The sequence below is a fragment of the Acinonyx jubatus genome, chromosome C1 (genome assembly GCF_027475565.1).
Source record: "Acinonyx jubatus isolate Ajub_Pintada_27869175 chromosome C1, VMU_Ajub_asm_v1.0, whole genome shotgun sequence".
In the NCBI taxonomy this organism is placed as follows: Eukaryota; Metazoa; Chordata; class Mammalia; order Carnivora; family Felidae; genus Acinonyx; species Acinonyx jubatus.
The window spans coordinates 14503336-14527393 of NC_069381.1; the positions used below are offsets into that span (position 1 = coordinate 14503336).

At 53.3% G+C, this 24058-nt stretch overlaps 2 protein-coding genes across 2 annotated transcripts; one reads left to right on the plus strand and one right to left on the minus strand.

Moving 5' to 3' along the window:
• Positions 1-4807: 4807 nt before the first annotated feature.
• On the minus strand, positions 4808-10048 carry PLA2G2C (phospholipase A2 group IIC). Its single transcript, XM_027058218.2, has 3 exons — positions 9895-10048; positions 7698-7842; positions 4808-6055 (listed from the first exon to the last, which is right to left on the minus strand). Exons 1-3 carry the CDS (start codon positions 9944-9946, stop codon positions 5944-5946), a joined length of 309 nt encoding a protein of 102 aa, XP_026914019.2. The 5' UTR covers positions 9947-10048; the 3' UTR covers positions 4808-5943.
• A 6705-nt stretch (positions 10049-16753) lies between these two features.
• Positions 16754-23253, plus strand: UBXN10 (UBX domain protein 10). Its single transcript, XM_027060214.2, has 2 exons — positions 16754-16882; positions 21536-23253. Exon 2 carries the CDS (start codon positions 21551-21553, stop codon positions 22397-22399), a length of 849 nt encoding a protein of 282 aa, XP_026916015.2. The 5' UTR covers positions 16754-16882; positions 21536-21550; the 3' UTR covers positions 22400-23253.
• Positions 23254-24058: the final 805 nt, after the last annotated feature.

The window sequence follows — 24058 nt, forward strand, 5'->3', positions numbered from 1 at the left end:
ACATGTACCTGCAGAGAGACAGAGGGCCACCGGGGGGGGGGGGGGGGGGGAGGGGCTCCGTTTGGTCCTAAGGTTGCGGAGAACAGGGGGCTTGCTACAAGGGGTCGGGGGTTGAAAACAGAAAGGGAAGAAACAGGGAGTCCTTTTCTTTCGTCCTTTTGCTGTGTCCCCAGTCACACCCGGACATGCCACGAGGACGGGAGGGAAGAGAAGCCTGGAAGGAAATGAGGAGGGCAGGGGGAGGGGGCTGCACGGAGGGGCGCCCTGAGTTAGCGCGCAGGCCAAGGGCACGGGACCCCCTCTCTCAGGACTCACCTATGTCCAGCTGCTTGCTGACCATCTTGCTCGGATGCCTCAGGCATGTCCAACTTAAGACGTTCAAAAAGGAACACTTGAAAGTAGCATTCCCCCCACCCACCAACCCGGCCTTCACCCACGCTCAAAGCTCGCAGACGGCACCACCTCCCACTCGAGCCAGAAAGCGAGCAGCAGCCTGGGCTCCCCCCACCCGCCTTCCAACTTTTCACATCCAGTCCACAGCCAGCACCGCTGATTTCTCTGTTCAAAATACTTCGCTCTCCGCCCTCTTGTCTCCACCTTCTTGGCCGCTACCCTCCCCCCCGTCCCTATCGCCACCAGCTCTTCCTCCCTAATGGGAGGAAACAAACAGGGACTTTCTTAAACTGCAGCCTGGATCAGGGCCACTCTCCTGCTTCAAGCCCCTGGGTTTCCTAGTATTTGGGGGAGGACGTCCAAATCCTCACCGGGGTCTCCAGGGCAGCCTTGCTATGATCCAGCCTCCCCCACTGGTCCGTTGCCATTGCCTTTTGCTCTGCTCCAGGCACACTGGCCACTTTGTCACAGGCCTGGCTCGGTCTTGTCCTGGGACTCTGCTCTCACCATTCCCCTTGTCTAAAGCACTTGTCACCAGGATCTCATCGTTTGGGATGAGATGCCCCCTCCTCAGACAGGCTCTCGCTGACCCCTGATCAGGAGCCCCCCTCCCGCGCATCCCCGTTTATTGCCTTCAACGTGCTTTGCACAACCTGCACGTCTCTTGAGTATTCACTTGCTTCCGTCTATCCCTCCTCAACGGAGTGTGAGCTCTGTGAGGCTGGGGCTTTGCGCGTCTCGTCCGTCACAGTATCCCCAGCATGCGGAGCAAATGCTCCTTACATCGTAGGTGCTCAACCGACAGTCCCTGATAAGCGAATGAAGCCCCTCTGGGCCTTTGGGATCGAGTGTCTGCCCTTTGGCCGAGCTACCACTAGATGGGGATCTTTTATTTAGTTACTGGAGCTGAAGTGTGTGTGTGTGTGTGTGTGTGTGTGTGTGTGTGTGTGTGTGGGGTTGTGGCTTCCCCTTTCTAGAGAACACCCCAGTTCCCTGTTTACAGGGAGAGTGGTTTGGCTGCGGCCTGCACGGAGTGCTCCCTACGAGCTTCTGGTGATGGCAGTGGTGCATCCGGGAAGAAGAGCCCTTTGAAGTTGGATCCAGCGCTGACTGTCCTCTGTTTGTTTGCCTTTCTCCTTCCAAAGTCCAACTCCTGCAGTAAGCTGTCCTCCCACGTCTCCCTGGAGACTTGATTTCTCAAGGCACGTCGACACCCACCCCACGCTTCAGCTGCGCCCTCCACTCACCCACTGGAAATGGGCCAGGAATGCTCGCGCCCCTGGCTCTGGGCTCCCGCCGCTCCCACCCTCCCTGACACCTGGGTCACCTTTGCCCTCGTGTTCCCCCTTTCCATCTGTGAGCATCCTCCAGGATCCTCCAGGCCCCAGCTCCCCCGGGAGCCCCTCCCAAGCCACGCCCCATCCCCTCTGGGTCTCTCGCCTCGACTGCACTGCCTCGAGCATGCCCCTTGCTTCCCTCCCGGGTGGCCGCCACAGTCTGCAGGGGCCAAGGGTCCGCCACTTGGTCTCGTGGCTGGTGTTCTCAGGGTGCAGGGCCTTGCCCCCTTCAGCCTGGCTCTCCTCCAGAAAGGGCCTGGCACCCTGTGCTGTCACTCACCCCGGCGCTGTCTTTCTGGAAGCCTGAAGTGAGGCTCCTTTCGCACTCTGCCTTGGCCTCCTGGTTGTCTCTGTCTTCTGTTCCTCTCTTCTTCTTTACCGTCTCACTTCTCCACACCTCCTTTGTCTTTTCGCTCACTTTCCCGTCCCTTTCTCATTTTGTCCTGTCCTTGCCGATGCACGGAGTAGGACCCTCTCCTGACACGCAGTGTGACCTCTGATGCTCCCCCGGGCCCCAGGCCTGCTGGAACTGATCCCGAGCAGGGGTCGACGGCATGGACTCTCATTCCTGGGGCATCCCACAGCCGTGGCAGGACCAGACCTGTTAAGACCCGAAAGGAGAGGCAGCCCCAAGGCTAGAAATGCCCTGTTTGCAAGCCATCTTTTCAAAAGACAAACCCAAATCTGTTCCTGCATCTTCTAGTTTGCTAGCAGGGAAACTGAGGCATGAGAGAGGAACATGGCTTCAGGGCATTCTTTCTCATTCCACGACAGACTCCCATAAATAGGATGAAGCAGGACGCTCCACATCGCTGCCCTCCGTGAACTCAGCCTCCTGCCGAGGCTGCCACCTGCCTGCGTCCCAGGCCTCCTCCCTGCTCTCCAAATTCTCTCCCTGAGTCTCTGGTTCGATCTCAGGGCCTTCAATACCGATCACAGTGCCGATGAGTCTCGGGTTCTCATCCCAGCCCAGTGTCCCGCCTGAGCTCAATACTCCAATGTGCTCGGGTCCACCCGACTTCCCTCACTGGTGGGTGTCTGATTCGCATCTTGAACTCCTTGCTGTGTTCTCACGGCTGTTTCTTCCCCATTTGCAGAAACTCAACAGACGACACTTTACCTGTGGCCACCCTGGCCCAGAACCTTGGATTCAGTCTCTTTTTCCTTCCCACCCCACATCCAGCCCATCAGCAGGCCCTGACAATTTACCTCCGTGACACCCAGCATCTGGCACTTGTCCCCTCCACTTTACCATCTGTGGTAGCTTCTCCCCGGTGCTCCTGAAACAGCTCACTGACACCGCCTCATCTTTCCTCCCTTGCTCCCCAACCACCCCGGACAGTGGTCAGAGTGATCTTTCTAGAGCAACATTAGAGCTATCATTTCCCGCTTCAAATGCTCTGGCAGCCTCCCCTGCCACTGGAGGAGGCAGTGAGCTCCTTCCCTGTCTGCCCCTCCCCCAAGCCCCACGAAGGAACCCATTCCCCTGTGTGACACCAGCCCCGGCCGCCCACTGCCTCTGCTCCTGCCACACTAGCCAAAGGCCACCTGGAGTAGCCAGCCTTCCCTCCTTCTGTTGTCATCATTCTGTAGCCTGTCACCTTGTCATAGCACTGGTCAACACCCGAGTGTACTTTACTTCTGAATATTTTGTGAGCTGGATTCCTCCCAGAAGGCAGGCTCTTTCTGCCCAGGGAGTTTGTGTTTTCATCGTATGTCTTCAGCTCTGAACACACAATGAACACTCCATCGCTATGTGCTACAGCTTGCCTGCCTGGACGCTCACGGTCTGTGGGTCAGAGAAAGGGTCCCCATCCCAGGACCCGGGAGGCCCGGTTCTCGGGCCAGACACACCACCTGTGTGTGCTTTAGAACCTCAGGCAAGTTGCGTGTCCCCAAGCCTGTGTCCTCCGCTTTCAAATCAGGAAACAGATACTTATGTTAACTATCTCATGAGGTTTTCGTTCATTCACTCATCAAACCGACAGGTCCTGAGTTCTTAACATGTGCCTGGCCTTTGGCTAGGACCTGGGGGTACAGGTCTGAGCAAGCAGACCCCACATCACTTAGCTCCAAGGGCGTCCCTCTCTGTGGTTTCCAGTGAGGATGAGTGCCCCCCACGCCCCCACAGGACAGGCTTGTTCCTTGCTCTCTGGAACTCACATTTGGGTTGGCGGGAGAGGGGAAGCCTAAGTACACAAGGTAATTTCAGGTGGAGACCAATGCTAGGAGAGGAAAAGGGGTGATGTGCCAGGGACAGAAGTGTTGTGAGGGATCAATTCAGCAGTGCTGGAGAAAGATCTTTGCAAACTGCAAATTCCAGTGGTTCTCATGTTCACCTTCCCTCTTTGGCAGAGGGAGAAGGGTGGAGGCTCCGACATGCCTCCGGCTGGAACCTGGCTGGCCTCCCACGGCCCCTGCACAAGCCACACATGCATGTGTGGGTGGAGGAGGGGGCGCCTCCGCGGGCTAATCTTAAAGTCCCTTGCAAATTCCAAGTGCTTATGTAAGCCCAGTCAAAGGAGGGATAACGACCTCCCTGGTTGCCCGAGGGCAGCCTTCCCCACCTGGCAAATTGGCCCCAGGGCTTGGGTTCCAGGCCTTTCTCTGCATGGATCTTCCGGTGACATTTAAAGACACGGACAGGCCAAGTTGTTTTTCTCCTTTCCCCTTCCCTGCTCACCAACTACATCCCAGATCAGCCCTTGGTTGCTAGGCAACTGGGGACCAGGCTCTGGTACAGGATTTCAGAACTTGGAGGCTGGGGGGAGGGGAGGGGCATTAACCCTTGCAAGGCAGCTCTTTGAACTGCAGAGTAACCGGAGTGGGGGGGGAGAGAGCTTTTCTTCTCTAGGGAGTTAATGACGTTAGCGCAAGGGGATGCAGGTGCAGAGGAAATGCTTCAGAGCAATCTCCTAACAGTGATGAAGAAAATCCCAGTGCTTTTCCACCAAAGCGAAGGGGAAAAGAAAACTTTGATGCAAAAAGAAGTCTCAGCTTCTAAAAGGAAAGACACTACCTAAGCACCTGCTATGGGCCAGCCCCTTCAGCGGGGTTACTTTAGCAACCTTGGGACCTCCCAGAAGAGACACTGCTTTAGGTGTGAGCACAGTCATGGCCAGAGAGCTCCAACACAGAAGTCTCCTTGAGCTCATGCTGGAAAGAGGGTTCTCCCCATCAACAGTGTGTCTGGGGCCAGAGGCTGTGAAGGCTGAGAAACAGACCAGGCTGTATCTGGACTCAGATGGCAGGGATCTGAGCCACCAGCAGCTCCCCATGGCTCAGGTCTCACCACTGGACCAGGGAGACCGTGCAGCTGTATTGCTTGGTCAATCTGGGTGTGTCCTGAGCTGGGGCCCTGGGTGGGGGGGTACTGGGGAGCCCTGGGGTCTAGGCACTGAGCACCCTCCCTAAGGGGGGAGGGAGGGAAGGGAAGGGAGGTGGTGGTTCCCCGACCTCGGGAGGAGACAGGTGGACTCCAACACATTCACAGCTGAGCACGAATACACACGGGGAGGAAAGCGGTTCATGCAACTCCACAAGGCGGGGTAGGAGGCCAGTCGCCCTAAGGGGCACTCAAACCACTGGTTCCACCGGAATGAACGGCATTCGCGAGAAGGCTACAGCCCAGTGACTTCAAATGGGCTTGCTCTTCAAACTTGCCCTACACAAACCCCACACCCCGGTAACCCCAGAACATGCCCCGGGATATTAGGGGCCACGCCCCACGTGTGGGACACTCGGTACTTGCCCACCCTTGTCCTTTGCTCTCCTCCCTGAATGGCCTCAACGACATGTGAGTTCTCTTCCCCGTCCCCCTCCTATTTACTTTTGTGTCCCCCATGGCACCTACTAGCGCTTGGCGTGGAGTCGCCCTTAACAAATATTTGTTCAACTGAAAGACAGCCGAGCTGCTTTGTTAACACATGACAGACATAAGGAGGAATGTTCTCAACAGCAACGGTTGCCAGGCGAAGCTGCAAGATTCCACGTCGTCTCAAGTCAGCCACTATTTATTGAGCAGGTACTATACCCCAGGCACCATGCTCCATGCTCCCAGAGGGTGCTGGACGGGAGAGACTGGAGACCAAGCAAAGACTCCCGAGAAGCTTTGACTCCTAGAATGGTCACTTTCCGTCTCAAAGCACTCTTCTGCCGGGAGGCAGACATTAAGGAAAGGCCCAGGTTCAAAGCCATTTCCCTACAGAGAGGGCTACTCACAGGCCACGGACCCATGGGCGATGTGGAACTGGTAGCTGTTCAGCACAGGCTGGCAGCCGAATTGCTTCAGCTTCTCATAGCAGCAGTCATGTGCCAGGCAGCATCTGGGGGCCAGAGCAGAGGAGAGGTGAGGGGCTTCCCTGGCGGGTGGGCCCTGGGGAATCAGCGGGAAGACCATAGGTGGAAACCGGAAAGGACTCCCCCGCCTCCTCCCCTGCATGAGAAGGCATTGAAGGGTAAGGAGGTAAGTTCCTGAAAATATTGAAACTACAAAAATAACCACTAACATCTAGTGAGCTCTTTCTGGCACCTTCTGCTATCCCATTAGCTCCTCAGCGTAACCCTGTGAAGGGTGATCATTGTCCCCATTTCAGAGAGGAGGTGGCAGAATTCCAAGAGGGGAATTTCCCAAAACTGTACAGCTGGCAAATGATAGACACGGGGCTCAAATCTAGGTCCGTGTGGCTCAGTCATTCATGTAATGACTTTTTCCTGAGCATCTACCATGTGCCAAGCACTGTGACAGTCCCTGAGGAGACAGGTGTCAGCAAAAACACCCATAACTCTTTAGTCCTTGTTCTCACCGTGCTGAGAGCGGCCGGGGACAGGAAGGGAGAAGATCCACAAAGAGAAAACAGCTCGGAATGCCTCAACCAGGGCACGAGGGGCAGGAAAGCAGAGACCGGGGACTGGATTCTAAGACACAGAAAAGAAGATGCTCTGGGCCAGACGCTTCGGTCCTTCCTCTCGCCATCCCCGCCTGCTGTTTGTCGTTGTTGTCTAACGGTGGTAAAATTCTCGCCAGCCTTTGGTCTCGGAAGGGGAGGCACAGAGCGTCAAAGAGCCGGGACTTTGAACCAGGCAAGTTCTTGTTCAAATCCTGACCTAGCCACTCAGGGACTGCTGTGCCACGTTGGTTTAGTGGGTGCTCACAGTCGCCATCTGTAGTGTGACGGACAGTCACACTGCCTTGGCCACTGGATGCAAGGCTTAAAGGTAGGCCCTGTGTGCGAATCACCAATCCCAGTGCTCGGCCCATGATGGGCACTTCATCGGTGTCAGTGCCCCCGCAGGGCTCTGGGGTCCCTCCAGCTGGACTATTCTATGCCCGGTCCGGAGGACTCAAGCTCCAGGAGCGACATTTGAGGCCCCACTGCAGGGACGTATTTATCCACGTGGGGTTGAAAGCGGCAAGAAACACCTCGCTTCTTTTTTCTTCAGACACACGACATGCAAACTATCCTGGTTCCTGTCTCCCCGTACCCTCTCCAGGTCACCCCAACCTCCGCTTTTTCTTGGGGCTCGCGCTCCCCACCCCCACGCCAAGGAGTAGGCCTGGCAGCCACGTTGGGCCATGTGGCCTCGCCCAGATGGACAACTTTTGCAAACTGGGCCACTGGGATTCTCTCTCCCCGAATGTGGAATTAGGCCCGGGAGACAGCAGGGCAGTCTTGCTGTGCTCTAATCCTAAAAAACTGGGTTGCTGAGAGAAGACCATGTTTGCTGTGACGTCTGAGAACTGAAAACGTTTCTGGAGCTCTGGGCAGGACTGACTAGATAATTTTCGAGGTCTGGTGCAAAACGGGAATCCAGGGCACGTTGTTCAGACACGAGGATTTCAAGATGGCGGCTACAGGACAGCCAACCATCCATGGGCTTCTGTTACTTGCAACACAAGCGTCCTAACCTCCTGCCTCCCTTCGGGCACCGGTTTCAGTGCAAATCCAATGAGCGCTTTGGACTCACCTGTCAGTGTCATCCACGGGGTTCCCTTTGCCCCCAAGGCCACAGTAGCAGCCATATCCGTAATATGAGAAGAAGGCACTCCGCCCTGTGATGTACTTGACCATCCTCTGAAACTGCCAGAAGCTGCTGTGGGCAGGGGCCATCACTGGAGGGCAGGAAGTAAGAAAGAAGGCGGGGTGCAGTGAGAACAATACCAGCAACTAGAGGGCTTGCATCCGGGACCTCAGGAGACCCCCAAACATGCTGCCTGAGCATGGCTGGGATCACCAGCCCCCGTCGTGGGGAAGACAATCTGGCTGGAACACTGTGTCCCATGGCCAGTTTCTTGCTAGTCCGGGATGAGAACCCAGCTTCCACGATGTTCAGGACAATACTGTCAACCAGGTCTTCCCCCCACCTCCCACCCCCAGTGGAAAAAAAACCAAACAAACCCCAAATCCACCATCTAAGGCAGAAACACCCTTAGGTCTAATGCAACATTTACGGGAAAAGTTCAAAGCTAGAGATGCCAGTTTCTCCAAATATCATCAGGCATTTACAATCTCGCAGGAGAAACAAAATACTTGAGAGGCAGAAAAGATGCCCTCAGTCTATTTTTTTTTTTTAATGGCAAATACACATGGACCCAGCAATTTTTTACTTCTACAGAATGTTTACAAAAGTGGGGAAAGAATATATATATTCTGGGGGATGTTTGCTGCAGCGCGTCCCCTGTGGTATGAAAAAAATTGAACACCACCTACATATCCACTGACGGGGGAGATGTCTTGAAAACATCTACTTTTAATAGCAATATCTCCGGGCAGTGAGATTGAGGAAGTAGGTGGAGAAAAAGATAGGCACTGTTTATACACTTTTATGCTGTCTTTTTTTTTTTATAATGAGCATGTATTACTTTTGTATTAAAATGTTCAAAATGTGTGTGCGGAAAAGCCTAGAAGGTTGTATATCAAACTCTTAAGAGTGGTTAGTTACATCTGGGTGTAGGAGAAGGACTGGAGTCTGGGAGGGATGCGATGTGGCTTTTTTTTTAAATGTTTATTTACTTTTGAGAGGGAGGGAGGGGCGGGGGGGTGGACAGAGGATCCGAAGCGGGTTCTGAACTGACAGCAGTGAGCCGGATGCGGGGCTCGAACTTGAGAACCGTGAGATCGTGACCTGAGCCAAAGCTGGACACTTAACTAACTGAGCCGCCTAGGCGCCCCAAGAAGTGGCTTCATCTTGGTATTCTATACTCACTCGTTTTACTTCTTAATTACCTGCATATATTAATTTTGCCATACAATAACAGAAAAACATGAACTTGAAGAAAACGGAGATGGAGACACAGGGTTTTGGGAGGCGTTCACAGGAGACTTCCTGTGGTTTTGTTGTCCCAAAGCAGAAGCACTGCGGAGGGGGTAGGAAGCTCCTGTGGTCAGGGGTGCCTCAGGCGCTGATGGGGTGGGGGACACCAAGGAGGGAACTGGTTCTCCCTGCGTGGACCCCCCCACCCCCCACCATGGTCTTGAAAACAGCCAATTCCACCACTGACTGAGGGAAAATGGGAACTCCATTTTTGACATCTTTCGACTTAGGGACCCGAAAGCTACACTGTTGAAGCAGCGAAACGGATTTGGAGACATCTCTACTAATCAAACTAACCAGAGCAGAGTCAAAGAATTTTCCAACAACTGTTTCCGACACTGTTTCCTGTGAAGCTCTTTTTCACTTTGCGGAGTGGTGTTATCTGATCTCCTGGTAGCAATGACCTGTAATCACCCATGATTCCATAAGTCACCACAAGAGAGCCTTTCTGATGAGAACTAATTGTCCCTAAACTAGCTAGATACAGGTCTGCGTTTTTGTTCTGGCATCTACAAGACTTTAAAGGCAACTGGCATCCAAAGGAAAATAAAAAAGGGTCCCGGAGGGGGCGTGTGGTAAAGCAGTAGTCAAAGGCCCCTTTTCTAGCAAATAGTTAGCAACCTCTGATTTTCTAGAAGTTTTGTGAGGTCCTAAGGCTGGGACCACCCCCTTTTGTAGAAGAAACAGAAGCAGAAGGAGTTTGGTGGGAACCTATTCCACTCCTGAGTCTCTTTTGAATGACACCTGATTTCCCCTCACCCGATGCCACCTCAGGAGGGGCCACCCCAAGACACAGACACCCAGACACGAGGACAGCACCCCGGAGCTCTCCCAGCTCCTTACTACTTACGGCAGGAGGCAAAGACCACGAGAACCCCCATGGCCTTCATTCCCGAGGACATCTGGGGGGTCGGAGGCACCACAGTCACACCTTCCTCTGCTCACGAGGAGTCTGCCAGATGAACTCCTGAAGGTGACCAAGAAGAGGGGAGGCCATGTGGGTGCAAAACCCCAATCACAGAGCAGGGCTCAGAGCAAAGGGATTTTTTTTTTTTTGGCAACCTTATCTCCTCCCCCCGCCCCCCACCACTCTTCTCTTTTTGATTTTGAGAAGTCAGCATTTCCTCTGTTCCCAAGTTTAAAGTCATATTTAGGGTCCATGATGGAAATCCAGTGCCAGGAAGTCTAGCCCCATTTGCATGGTGCCCCCTTCCCCCCAGCCCGTGTCTGCCTCCTTGAGACTCAGGGATCTTATTCGTGAACTTAGCCCCTCGGAACCTCGGCTGCCCCTCCTACACAGTGAGTGTCAGGTACCTATCAGTAATTTGAAACATTTATTAAGAAGTTACTAAATGCCAGCTGCTGTTTTCTATAAGGTCTTCATGGTGTTTCATTATTTGATCCCCACAACTTGAGAGTCTCTGTGATTGTTGCAGAGATGGAGAAACAGAGTCAGAACAGTTTCCTCGAGCCCAGACAGCCCCCAGTGTCACAGACTTGCGGGGCCCTACACACACAAAGCAAATAAACCCACTTAGTGCAGTCAAACGCCAGGATGGCGAAACACACCCCTCTTGTTACTATGAGCAACGGTGAGGGTGCCTATCTGTGGCCCGTTTCCCACAGGACAACGTGGGAAGGACGTGGGCTCAGGGTCCCCCGCCATTCCGTGGAGCCCCCACTGCTCAGTCGACAGCTCTCTTTAAATATCCATGGTCTTGCTCATTAGAAATCAGGCTAAATCTGATACTTGGAGGATGAACAATAGCTCCGTTGAGCCCAGAGAATTTGGCAGGTACAGGGCTTTGGCTAGATCTACTCTTTGTGACCAAGTTTCCCAGGAAAACTTCAAAGTGAGCGTCCTCCTGCAGAGCCCTGGCGGGGGAGGGGTCATCAGGCACCTTTGCTACTTTTGACCCTCTTTGGCAAGATTCTGGTGGATGCTGGAAGGCCTGGCCCTGACCAGCCCTGGTCCCAGCTGGCCTCTGTTTCAAGTGCTGCATGGATGTTTTTAAATTAGGTTCCATCTCTACAGTCTGGCTCCCTTTCCTCTTCTGAGTCTGCAAAAATAACCGTGCGAGGGTTTAGTCCATGAAGAAGGCACGCACGTCTTTTACACGAGCAGGTGATGATGCTTTGGAGAGACAAAGAAAGAGACCTGGATGCATTACCGACAGTGAAATCAGTGTCTGTGTGTCAACTCCTCCTTCCCTCCAATCTTGCCCTGTTCACTTCCCGACATGTGTCTTTCTTGGGAGCCTCCTGGGAATGCACTTCTCTGTTGCAGATCTGTGTCCAGGGATGCCAGTCTAAGCCCATGGAGAGGGAGAAGCAGTGAACCCACCTCCAAAAGGAGGTGTTTGAGGGGGCCTTGAACTTCCTTAAATTTGCATTCTGCTCTTATTTGCTCCTCATACAACCCTACCAGAAAGAGCCTCTCGCTTTCTCACTTGGTAGCTGTGGAGAGCAAGCGCTCAGAGACAAGTGACACACAGCTGCCAAGTGGCAGGACCAGGACTTCACCTGTGGTCCCAACCTCCGAATCCAGGCTCGCGGCCTAGAGCTCTCGCCCGTGTGGCATTTTGAGGGTTACAGAGCATTTTCACAGACACCCGCCTTCACGGCCGTGACTTGGGCAAGACGGCCATGGTTCTCTCCTTTGGACTGATTATTTGCAGGTGCTTTGGATTGTGCCGAACTAAAACCAAGAGCACAGGGCCGGAGGCCTAGGGACTTGATGAAGGGTGAGAACACAGGAGGGGGCCCATCAGGGAGTCCAGTGCCAGCCTCTAGGAGAGCAGCCGGCAAGCTGGTGGGTCTCTGTGAGCTATGCTCTCAGACCCGTCAACTCGTCTTACGTAGACAATGATGAAACATGGCTCGGCTTTTTCCCCCCATGGAGACAATAAGGAGGAAGGAACCTGCACATTGCATAAGTCAAAGATCATTCCATTTTGCTCCCCTCTTTGTCCCTGGTGCCTGACTGGCCCGCACAGGCCCCAGTGCACACTAGTACTGATGGTGAGGATGGTAGCATTTGTGTCACACTTATTCTCCCCCCTGCGTGGCTCCTGAGCACTTCATGTCTATTTACCCATTAAGTCCTCATGTCCCCCAGCTGGAGAAGTGTTGCCATGACCCTTCTTGTGCAGATAAGGAAACCAGGCACGGAGAGATGGGAAGTAAACAAGCATTTAAGGAATGAATGAATGAATGAATGATCAGAGTCTGATCATGCCTCGAGTTACAGACACGGAAGCAAAACTACAACCTGCTGAGGGCCAGTGCAGGGCTAAAGCATGGGTTGTGGACTATCTCCTAAAATCCTCTTTCAGCACTCCCGATGAGGCTTAGAAGATCAACCCCAGTTTATCCACCAGGGAATAGAGCCCGGCGGAGGTATCGGGCCCGCAAATTGAGAGAGCCGGGACTCACCCCAGGTGTGTCCACTCCAAAGGTGGCGTCCCTAACACTTAGCTGTTCTCCTGTTTCCCTGTGGGTCCTCGAGCTAAGGGCTGTACGTACCCAAAACACAGAGGAGAAAACAAAACTAAAACGACCCGAGTGTCCAAGCAGCTGCCACAAACGATCTTATTTTAGACACCATTCCAGCAAAAGGTGTCAGCTTCTGTTTTCTCGGACCCAGCAGTTGAATGGGAAGGGAGTTACAGTGGCGGCCGTTACCGGGAAGGCAAGGGAGAGAGAGGAATGATCACAACGATAAATGACCAGGCCTATGAACCCAGGGCCATTGAGTGTAGGGACAGACGGCTCTAGCCGCATCAACACTAGCGCACCTGAAGTAGTTATTGGCTTCCGGTTGCCAAGAAAAGGCTGCATCGTGGAAGGGACAGTGAAGGTGCAGAGCAAAGAACTTGAGATTCTAGGTCGGAGAAGGGGGTCGGAGCAAGCCTCCACCACTCCCTAGCAGAGCCCTTTAAGCTCCTGGAACCTTAGCTTCATTATCTGTGAGGTGGAGACAATGGCCTTGGCCTCCCGCGGACCGCCAGCAAGCTTCAACAAGCTCCTGAAGTTGAAAGCCCTTGGTCAACAGTAGCCAAGGTGAGTTACCGTGTTTGATATTTTCTGCTCAAGAAGACTGGGGAGTAGGCGCATTTATGGATGTTTTCCAATAATATGCGGCACTTCCAGAGGTAAATTTCATTACCTGGAAACTTCCCTCTTGCAGGTCCCCCTGGGAAGCTGGTGCATCAGGAGGCAAGCTCTCTCCACCAGAGCATGCACTCAGTCCTCCTTCCACTTAAAGATTATCCACAGTCTCAATCAACACATCTGATGAGATTGAGGGCAGAATAGGACACGGGGTATAGACTCCAGAATCTAGAAGTTGCTAGTTCAAAAAGAGGCCAAGTGCTCTTTGGGGACAAGCTGCTGAGAAACTGAAGCTCCTGGCTTCAGCCCAGCCCCTGGGGCAGGTCATTTAGACTTCAAACCACATATCCCTGGGGAACACCAAATGGCAGCTAGCTGGGTCTCTCAGTGGAAAAGCCACTGTGGAATCAGCATTGCCTCTTCATTAATTTTATTCTCATTTGCTGAGCGCCTACCATGAAGTAGGCACTGTGTGGGCAAAGCAGGGGACTCAGACACAGGCAAGTTCCTGCCCTCAAGGAGCTCATAACCTACGGAAGGAGAGGCACCCTGTAGGATGAAACCAACATGATAATGAGCGCTAACCCTCACCAAGCACTCACAACGTGCCCAGCACTGTGCTAAGACTTTTACATGTATTATCTGATTTCACCCCCACCACAATCCCATTCTTATGCCCTACATTCTGTAGAGGTAGAAACCGAGGTCCAGAGCAGTGTAATCAGCTACCCAAGGGGTGGAGCAGAGATTCAAACTCAAGCCTTGACTCCGGGGGCCATGCCTGCAACCTCACGACCAGCACAATAGGTGGGTACAGGTAAAGGTGCCATGTGGGAATGCCAGGGTGGGGGTGGGGCACAGGGTGGGCTTTGGAATCAGGTGGTTTAGGGTTTGGAAAGTGCTCTGCCACTCATTAACTTGAAGGATCCTGAGGGTCAGTTTTCTATGGCACAGGAGGCCAATGATGCCTTTCTGGACGAGAGCTCTGAAAGAGGAGCTTGCCTGGGGAGGGTGCATGGTGCCATCTTGGGCATGTTCCACTGGACCAGAAGGGATCAGCAAAAGCCCATGAGGTTTGGGGGTGGGGAGGAGGTGGTCAGGAAAGGCCTTCATGGAAGAGGTGACTTTTAACATTGAAGGATGGATAAATTTGGATTAATGGATTAACTTCAAGGAAGGAAGCAGGATGGGGCAGGCATGACCCTAGAGAGAAAAGGCTGAAGGTCCATTTGGGGAACAAGCTGGGGAGAAAGGAAACCGTGGCTGGGAAGGAGGATGAGTCCACATTTAATTTTTCAGGGCAGAGACCTCTGGCCACGTTTACTGAGAATCCATTCGTGTGCCAGAGACCAGACATTATAGGGTTTGTCCTTTGAAGACACGCTCTTTAAAGAAAGAGAGGACACAGAAGTAGCCAAGCCAGCAATCTCTTTAAAGAGCTGGAAGGCACAGCAATTGGCTGGTTGGTTTCCTTTCCTTCCCTCCAGCCTCCCCTGGCACCGTGCGTTACATGGCCCCAGGGAGCAAAGGGCACATACCACTAAATACTAAGCAGCCCCTGGGCATAGGCAACATTTTACTGGATACTGGGACACACACACACACACACAAACACACATAAGGGGTGAGAAGCCAATCTGACTTTCCAAAAGATTGCATAATTCTTAGGTGATATTAAAATAGCTGATGAAGGATCTACTTTAATCTTTTTTGGGTGGGCGTTGAAGGCCTTAAGAGCATTGCTTAGATATTTCTGACAGAATCATTTACAAGAACTAAGCCACCAGCCGGGAGCTTCAAAGCCAACGTCTCGTAAAACCGCCACCTCCTGCACCTTCTTGGGGCCTCAGACACCACCCTGGCTGTGGGGGGTGGGGGGAGGGGGTGACCCTAGCAGGAGGCCTGCCCACCAGCAGCTCCCACAGATCAGGTGCTGCTTTTCTGAGAAGGGAAGAGACATCACTGCTGAAATGATTCCCCCACCCCCACCCCCCACTTCCCAGATGATCCACCGCCCCCCCCCCCCCAGGCCCAAAGAACTTCCTGTCTGTGACAATCATTTGGCACATAATCATGTCCAGCCTGTACCCACTCTTCCATTCTTGGCTCAAATTGTATTGAAAATAATCTTATTTGTAACTTTGGGTGTGTGACATGCCCCACCCCGCCCCCCTCCACCACCACCAAATTGTGAATATCTTGTAGGAGGGTCAGAGTTGGACCCTATTGCAATCCTGTGTCCATGCGTCCAGGATGGACAAGATAGTACATATTTGGCCACAATGCCAGGTAATAAGTCCTAATTCTTTCCTCCGGTAATCTGGTTCTTAGATGTCGATTAACATTATCTGCCAACAACAGAGTCACTAAGTTATTCATCTGTATGTTCCAAGAGTCTAGTGCTGTGCCTGGCAGGCAGGCAATAGACCAGTAAGGACCTTTTCTAAAGCTATCTTAAGTCCATTTTGGAAGCAAGTCTTCATCCGACAAGTTGGAGTCTGAAGGGTAAGTGGGCATTAGGGAAAAAGAGGGAGGAGGCGAAGTTCGGGGAGGGTGGGGAAGAATCTTCCAGACCTAGGGGACAGCGGGAGCAAAGGCCTGGAGTGAGGGGAGGGTGTGTATGTGTGTGGCCCTGTGGCAGGGGGGAATGGGCTTCAGGGTCGTCTGCAGGAGCTGGAGGTCTTGGACGGAGTCAGAGGACCGGTCTCCTCCCATTGGAGAAGGAGGGAGGAAGGAAAGCAGGCAAGTGTGTAATCTGATGTCAGAGCACCAAGAAGGCTTCCATAGGATGGCTTCTACTTTGTCTCTGAGGAGGGAAGGATTCTTCTGAGTGGGAGGAGGGCGGGGGAGAGGGGAGAGGTTTCAGGAGAGAGGACAAGGTTTGCAATAACCCGAGAGGAGAAAGGAGACACAACTGAACTGGGGGGAGTTGGAAGGATTTCTGAGTGGGGGTTGAGGGTCCGGTAGAGGTTGGAGACCACACATTTCCATTAGGGCAACATCTGTGGTGGGTCAAGGATTCGTCAGCACCCTGGTAGAGGTGGACTGATGGAGTTTCAGCAGATGGGAGGGATGAAGAGACCAGTGGGACAAGGGCAGGGGCGATAATGGCCCAGGTAAAGGACCATGGATGGGCTGGACAGAGTAGGACAGAAGCAGGTTGGTCTGCAGGGGGAAAGCCCAGAAGGCAATGGACTGGAGTTTCCAGACAAACATGGTAGGCTACCCTGGAGTTGCTGGAGGTATAGGGGTGGTGGTTGGGGTGGGGGTCATCGTAGCAGGGGCAGATGTGGTTGATAACAAGGGTCCAGATGCCACGGGGAATGGGGATGCTCATGTGGAAATGGGGGTCACGGAAGTGGTGCTGAAGGAATTGCACTGAGGACACACAAGGCAGACAAGTGGCCCAACTCAACAGGTGCCCTAAAAGCAGCCACGGAGGTTCTAGGGCTCCCAGGAATCAGTCCAGCAGCTTCTCCCCAACCGGGGTCACACAGAGAGGGTGGGGGCCTGCCCCGAAGCCAGCAGGCAGAACGCTGTCCTGCCCAGCGCCCGCAGGCCCGGGGTCACCTCCCCCAGGAGAGGAGCCAGGAGGCCCCCCAACCGCGCGACCTTGCCGCCCAACCGGAAGCACGTGGCCCCCTCCGGCGCGGTTGCCGGGGAGACGCCGGCTGTTTACCAGCGGGACGCGGCCAGGCGACCGTGGCGGATGGACCAGCGGCGAGGTGAGCGTGCCCGCGCCCGGCGACGAGGCAGGCCTCCCTGGCCCCGACCCTGCGGCGACCCGGCGGCGCCCTCGGGGGAACAGGACGGGCCTGGGGGGGGGGGGGGGCGGGAAGCGGCCACTCCCGGGACCAAGCCAGCCCGGCCCAGCTCACCGTTGCTGGAATGGGACAACTCCTGGGAAAGCGCGGGCCGTGCCCTCCTGGCTGGGCAGTACGGACGGGGACGCAGACCCACAGGGACACACAGAGAGACCGGAACCAGATCAGAGCCTCCCCCAGACCCAAGGCACCTCTCACTTTCTAGACGTTCTTGCTTCCTTGCCCCTCCCCCAAATGCCTGCTTCTGCCGTTCCAGTTTGTTTTCTTCTAGAGCTGCCAGTACTTGGAAATAATTGAGCTCTCCTCCTCCACCTACCTCCTCCCCACACTGCTGTTGCAACCATCGCCACTGCCTTTTCCAAACCTTTGATCACTTGGTGGCTTGTGGTCCAGTTTCTCCACTCCCCCTTTTAAACAAGGCACTGTGCGTGGGACGGTCCATTCTGATCATTTTGTCGGGGGTAGAAGTGGAAATAGTACCAGAGTTTTGTCCTGCTGAGGCCAACCCCTGTCTCCTGTTAGTTCTTCTGAGCACTTTCATCCTGCAAGTCCCGCCAGGGAGGGCTGGGGGTTGGCAGGGGATACTATTAACTGATAAACATTTTTAAAAGACCAATTCAAATGTATGCATCCTTGATGGGTATCAGCAGATGGTATGTGGGTGGTTATATTTTATTGCCTTTACTGTGGGTTTCGATTTGGGTTGTGAGTGATAGGAGGTGGTCTGACCCTGTGATGCGAGGCGGGCTCCCTTGGAAAGCAGGAATATGGCCTCCGCCTTTCCCATCACACGTTCTTTGTTTCCCGTTGATTTGGCGATTAATCTCAAGGAATGGGCGCCTGCTCTTTGGCAATTCCCTGGAAACAGTTATCGGTGTTTGTTTTCCTGACTCCTCGCTGGCCTCTGGGGCGCAGCTATTCTGTTTAAGTAAACAGGCCACTTGCCTATTCAGCTGGCAGCTTGACGGATGCCTACGCCTAGATCTTGTCAAATCACTTTGTGGTTGAGAATCTGCCAGGACTAGAGGTGGGGAAAGGAGCTGAGCAGGCGTAATGACGGGGGCTGCACAAACCTTCCTGGACCGAGGGGGGTGGGCAGAGCCCGGGACTGTGGCACAAAGTGTGGGAACAAAGGCAAGGTTGGACCAGGTCCCCAAACACCTGTTTCCCCCACTTTCCTTCTCCATGGGGTAGATGCTGGGGAGAGTTGGTGTTCCCTCCATGTAACAGATGGTCCCTGCACTCGGGAGGAGGCAGTGGGTTATGAAAGCAGGTTCGATGGAACGGTTTTACCTGAAGGAGGTGTTAGTCTCTAAATAACCATGAGTGGGCTTATAGGAATTAGTCATAATTGAGGTTTTTCTCTGAGATAGCTCGCAGTCATGTTATCTTATGACCAGGGTGTCTTGAATATGACACCCCCCCCCCCGAACATGGATAATTATATAGTACCAAAAGGTATAGAAAGTGCATGCACATACTGTTAAAAATAATCCAGCAAGGAGCCTGGGAGAACACATGACTTTTCCTCATCAAAGTTGTTAAGGAAGAGGTTTCTAAGTTACCAAACTTACTGACAGTTAAACCTTCCCGAGGCATGTGTGGGAGTGAGAAGCCAAGTCTGTGATAATTCTGTAGAAGCTGTGGCAAATTAATAGCCACTCCTCGAGGGGGGAGGGTGGGCCGAGAAGGGGAGTTGGTTCCTCGCTGGAGTTTATCTCAGGCAGAACAGTTGGACAGTTATGACCCCCTCTGTCATCCTGAGTTCAAGTGCAGAGCTGCTTAATTGCAAGGGAAAGACTTCAGAACTAAGCGAATGGGTGGGGGGTGGGGGGGTGGTGGAGGGAGGGACCACACACGCTTCACAGTTGATCAGAAAATAGATTAAATTAACAAGGAGATGGGCAGGCTTTTTTGGTGCCGGGGAGAAGGTTCCTGAACTCCCGGCAGCCAGATTGGGTGTGAAAACCTAGCTAGAAGTGTGGAGAGACCCAGTCTGTGGATAGACTAGAACAAACACAGAGGCCTTTACATTAAGAGAGAGAGGGCAGATTTTGAACTGAGTAGAGCTTCAGGAATATACAGGAAGACTGTGTTTTGTCTGGTTTTGGTTTTGCCGGAGAGGGAGAGGATTCTTTCTAAAATTTGGCAATATTGGTAACATGCACAGAACGGTAACGTTAGAATGGAAAACTGCGGGGCGGGCATTGCATCGTTCAGGATCGTGTGACGAAGGTAGCTCTGAGTGAGTTTGAGCTAAGGATGCAATTAGAGTGTGGAATCAGAAGGCATGTATTAGAAAGGCATTATTTTGCATTTTTGAGGCAAGTTCGTAGGCAGCAGCTCATTGAAATCAACCTTCCAGTATTTCTGGGCGGTGGGCGGGGCGGGTGTGGGTTCCATGATCTGCCCAGTGGGTTAGAGGTGACTAGGAGTAGAACCACCAAGGGCCCCCTGGGGAAAAAGCTCTGAAGCAACAGGTAAGGCATTTGGACCTAAAATAAGAGAAAGCACTGGACAGACAGAAAACCAAAAACACAAGCAAAAGAACCTTCCCACCTAGTAAGCCTTTACCGTGCATACGCCAAGCCCGGTGCCTACAGCCGTGGTTACATTATCTCATATTACTGTCATCGTGTTGTAGATAAAGGGACTGATGTTAGAGGTATTTACACAATGTCTTCAAACTCAGATGGCGAATTCTATAGATTAGGAAAGAGATGTATCGGAAAGGGAGAATGTCTGTCCCCTGGCTACACAGCTAACTCTGCAGAGCCTGAAATAGAACCCAGGTCTTACTGTACCAGGTCCTGTGTCCTTTGCATCTAAACACGTTGCTTCTTGGGGACCGTGAGGCCCTGGGAAGTTACCGGACGGTCTTTAGAGGGTGGAGAGAGATCTGGTCAGCCTGTGGGCACAGAACAGCAGTGTGGTTGGTGGTGGTCAGGATTCGGAGGGAGGAGGGGAGTCTGAGACATCCAAGTGTCCTGGGAAGGATGTAACCAGGTGGTGGTAACTGTGTTAATGAAGGGGCCGCCAAGATGGTGAGGAAGGACACCTGACCTGGCAATTCGGGCCCGCACACAGAAATGCCCGTGCCTCCGGGGAACCCGCCTTCTGTGTGGTTTTGCTAAGCACTCACAAGCACCCCTAGCGGGAGACCCAGACACTGAGGCCCTCAAAGTGTTACAAGGTAGCTGGGAAGACAGAAGGCGAAGCCTGGTCCTCCAGAACAGGACCAGGTGTCACAAGACCTGGGTTCTATTTCAGGCTCTGCTTTGTGACCCTAGGGCAATTGCTCTGCCTTTCTGGCTCATGCACCTGTAGAATTTGCAAGTGCCCAGAGTCCCCTGGGGAGTTGGTCTAGGACAGGGCTTGGTAAATGATGGCCCGAGAGCCAGATCTGGCCCGCTGCCTGTTTTTGTGTGGCTCACGAGCCGAGAATAGGTTTTATACTTTGAAGTGATTGAAAAAACTAAACCAAGAAGAATATCCTGTGCCCCATGAAAATTATATGAAATTCTAAGTTCAGCGTCCATAAATGAAGTTTTATGGGAACAGAGCCACGCCCATTCATTTACATCCTCTCTGTGGTGGCTGTCCCACTAAGAGGGCAGAGTTGCATAGTTGTGACAGACCCTATGGTGGGCAACACTGAAAATATTGGCTGTTTGGACATTTACAGAAAAGGTTTGCTGACCTCTGGTCTAGAACCCACGTACCTCCCTGTGAATTCTAGCCAATGGGTGGATCAGCAAGGCGGGGAGGTTCGGGGGCGGGGGGTGCTGGGGGTGGGTGCGTGGGAGCACTGTTCTTCCTTTTCTCTCCCCTCTCGCTCCCCACCTGGTGACAAAGTGAGGGCAGTGGAGGGAGGATTTTTTTTTTTACATTGATTTGTGCACAGCCACCTGGCAAGGTTGAAAGAAAAGGCAAGAGGAAGGAAACTGAAGTAAGGTCAAGCTGTGGGTAGACAGGAAAAAAGTCAGGACTACGGGAGCAAGGGGAAACGGGTCAGTGGCTAAAATGGCAAGGTTGAGTCATTGGAACACAGATCACGTGGCCCCCAAAGCCAAAAACATTTCCCAAACAAGTTAGCCAGCCCTGCTGTAGATTGTGACATGACCTGTTGCTTCTCATCAGTCTGGTCTCTCAGCTTAAAGTCCACAACCCCCCCCACCCCCAACCCCATAAGAATAAGAATTCGTCTCCCACCCTAGTCACCATCTAGTGCACACTTGTTTATTTTCTTCACGGCAACTATTACTCATTGAAAATATCTATTTACTTGTAGGCTCAACACCTGTCTTCCGTCACTCTTGGTTCACTGATGGTTTTTTTTCCAAGTAATTGAAATGAATGAATGAATGAATGAATGAACTGCAGCCAGCGCCCCTCTTCCCATGCCAGAAATCCAGAGGGAAGCCGCTAACTCCCAGCCAGTTGGCACTAATTCTGGCACCCGGGGGAAGGGGGTGGTGGTGTGAATGGCTTGGATCGGGGAGCCCCAGGAAGTTTCATCCACGGCTTCTCTTTTCTTTTCTCCTGCTTCCTTAGGGGTCTTGAGAAGCAATGGCCACGGAAGCCCCGGTGAACATAACTCCCCCTGAACGCAACGCTGTTGGCCGCACAGCAGCTGACAGCTTCATCTGGCAGCCAGACTCCATAAACATGCACCTCACCAGGCCCAAATCCGCCAAGGGACGGACGCGGCCGAGTCGGCACAAACCGCAGGACGCGGCGCTGTGCTCTCACCGCGCGCCGGCTTCTCTGCCTCCGGCCATTCGCTGTGAGTCGCCAAGCAGCCAGAAGCCAGGAGCCTGTGCACCCAGATCTCCAAACCCGGGAGCTCCCGATGAGATCCCTGAGCTGCTGCAACAGGTGCCCCTGGGGGCTTCCTCTTCCCTCAATAAATACCCAGTCCTTCCTTCCATCCACAGGAAGACGCTGGAGGAGGGGGCCGTGGAGACTGTCGCTCGAAAGGCCAGCTCCCTGCAGCTGAGCAACACCCAGGCTCTGTACCGAGAGGAGGAGACCGGCACTGTGAAGACAAGTGAAGAAGGTCCCAGAGCTCCATCTTGTTCCCCAGAGAGGAAAGCCATTGGCCGAGCCAGGAGACAGGCCTCCTCCAGGGCTGGAGACCTGAAGGAGCCATCAGAAGGGGAGCCACGGCTGCTGCTTGCGGTCAGGTCGCCGTCGGGCCGAAGGTTCGTTCGCTATTTCCGGCCAACTGATGACTTATCCAGCGTTGTGGCCGTGGCTGAGCATGAGGACCAGGCTGCCTACCACCACTGCAGCATTGAAACGATGGAGGTGCCCCGGAGACGTTTCTCTGACCTCACCAAGTCTCTGCAGGAGTGCAGGATCCCCCACAAGTCGGTGCTGGGCATCTCACAGGAAGAAGGGGAGGAGTGGCCCTGAGCCCACAGCCACCCAGCTGGGGCCCTGGGGCTCTGAGTAACGGGCACGCTTGGGTGCTGTGACCTCCCAGGCAGCTCGGTTCCAAGTGCCACGTGAACCTGCTGCCGCTGTGATCGTTGGGGCTCCCTCTCCACGGCATCTCCTTTGGAAGCAGCGAAATTTGTACATGCACCCGGGGCACTGAGAAGGTTCTCCTCCAGGTCTTCAATCCTTCCCACCCCTGGAGTGAACCGGCAGGTTGCCAGGGACGTTCCTGAAACTGCTGTGACCAGGCCTCCTCCTCCCCAGAGTTCTGGGTCCTTTCAGGAGCACCTGCCTGCCTTCCCAACGAACCCTCCCTCTCTTGAAGCCAGTGGTTTGCCTTTCTGTATTTGATGCAGGATTAAACACTTCCCAGAGAGGCTTCTAGTCTGGTAAATAACCAGGGCTCAGGAAATGTCGAACTGGCATTTGTATTTCTTGCAAGCATCTTTAAGAAACTGGCAGTTGATGCTATCTTAGAAGCAGCAACTGTGCTGGGATCGGGTGGCTAGAGTTTCTTGGGGATTACTGTTTGTGTGATGTGGCTTCAGAGGAAAGACTTGCTGATACAAATCCCCCAACACATCGGCATTTCTGAAATAGTCTTGGAGCTAGAAAGTAAATTGTGTCCACAACCATGGATTAGCTCAGTAGCTACTTTTAAATAGAGACTAAGTAGGTTTGCAAATATTGGTAACTACTCTATGTATGCAAAACTCTTCCCAAACAGAAAGGCCAGTGTAATCTGATTGCCCTTTCAGATTTCCCTTTCTGATTTCCCTTTTTGTCATTCGTGGAATCTTTTGTTTTTAAATCATATAAATCTACAAATCTGTGCATGTTTGCGCTGAAGGCCCCCTTGGCTTATCTGGGTGGGGATACAGATTTTTATCTCCCGGGTGTCTCATCTACTTCAAACATGGAGACTCCCTAGAGCAAGGACAGCGGTGCCCCTGTTCTGTGATCTGGTAACCTCCAGGGGACAAGGGTGCCTCGGGCGGGTGTCACTGTATTGCACCTGTTCCGAGAGACCACGTGCCTAAGGGTCTGTCTGATTGGCATGAAGTGCATCTGAATGCCTCAGCCCGTAGCTGTGCTCTAGAGCATAGAGTGTTGGTTTTCCAACTCTCAAGTGGTAACGCGGACAATTTGCCAAAGTTCTCTTGTATTGGGAGCTTAGCGAGACTTCCACCTCTCATCTGGATCCTCTTTACGGCCAAATCACCCTTCAGAGCAGGGAAACATGTCCCTCAAGAGCTCAGCCATCATGAAGCCCCGAGTACCGATGTGCTCCCTCTGCTCCTGGGTCCACAGAGAAGGCAGGAGTTCTAGAAGCATATCAGTGTTTCGGCCTCAGCAACAAGTGCATCTTGTGCCTAGATAAGGAACGTGGCTGGATTCGTTACTTCCAGCAAATCGCTACTCAACCACGGAGATTAGCACCAATGCCGTTTCCTCTCAAGAAGGCTCGCCTTGTCCTAACTGCATCCCACACCACCCAGATCACCGGAGAGTGGGTTATTTCTGAACACGGGGTAAAATTTCCCAATCCCGTCTCGGCTGCAAAGGTCAGCTGGGGCTTTCAGGGCCTTGGGCAGGCCCACGCAACTGGTCCCCTCTCCCAATCACCGACCGTGG

What these genes read in the sequence shown, in the direction of transcription:
- PLA2G2C (XM_027058218.2), bottom strand. Translation starts at nt 9,946, where the DNA reads ATGTCCTCGGGAATGAAGGCCATGGGGGTTCTCGTGGTCTTTGCCTCC. An exon ending in CGTGGTCTTTGCCTCCTGCC is followed by an intron (nt 7,843 to 9,894) that starts GTAAGTAGTAAG and finishes CCTGCCCTCCAG; the next exon opens with TGATGGCCCCTGCCCACAGC. An exon ending in CCCGTGGATGACACTGACAG is followed by an intron (nt 6,056 to 7,697) that starts GTGAGTCCAAAG and finishes TCTGGCCCCCAG; the next exon opens with ATGCTGCCTGGCACATGACT.
- UBXN10 (XM_027060214.2), top strand. Translation starts at nt 21,551, where the DNA reads ATGGCCACGGAAGCCCCGGTGAACATAACTCCCCCTGAACGCAACGCT.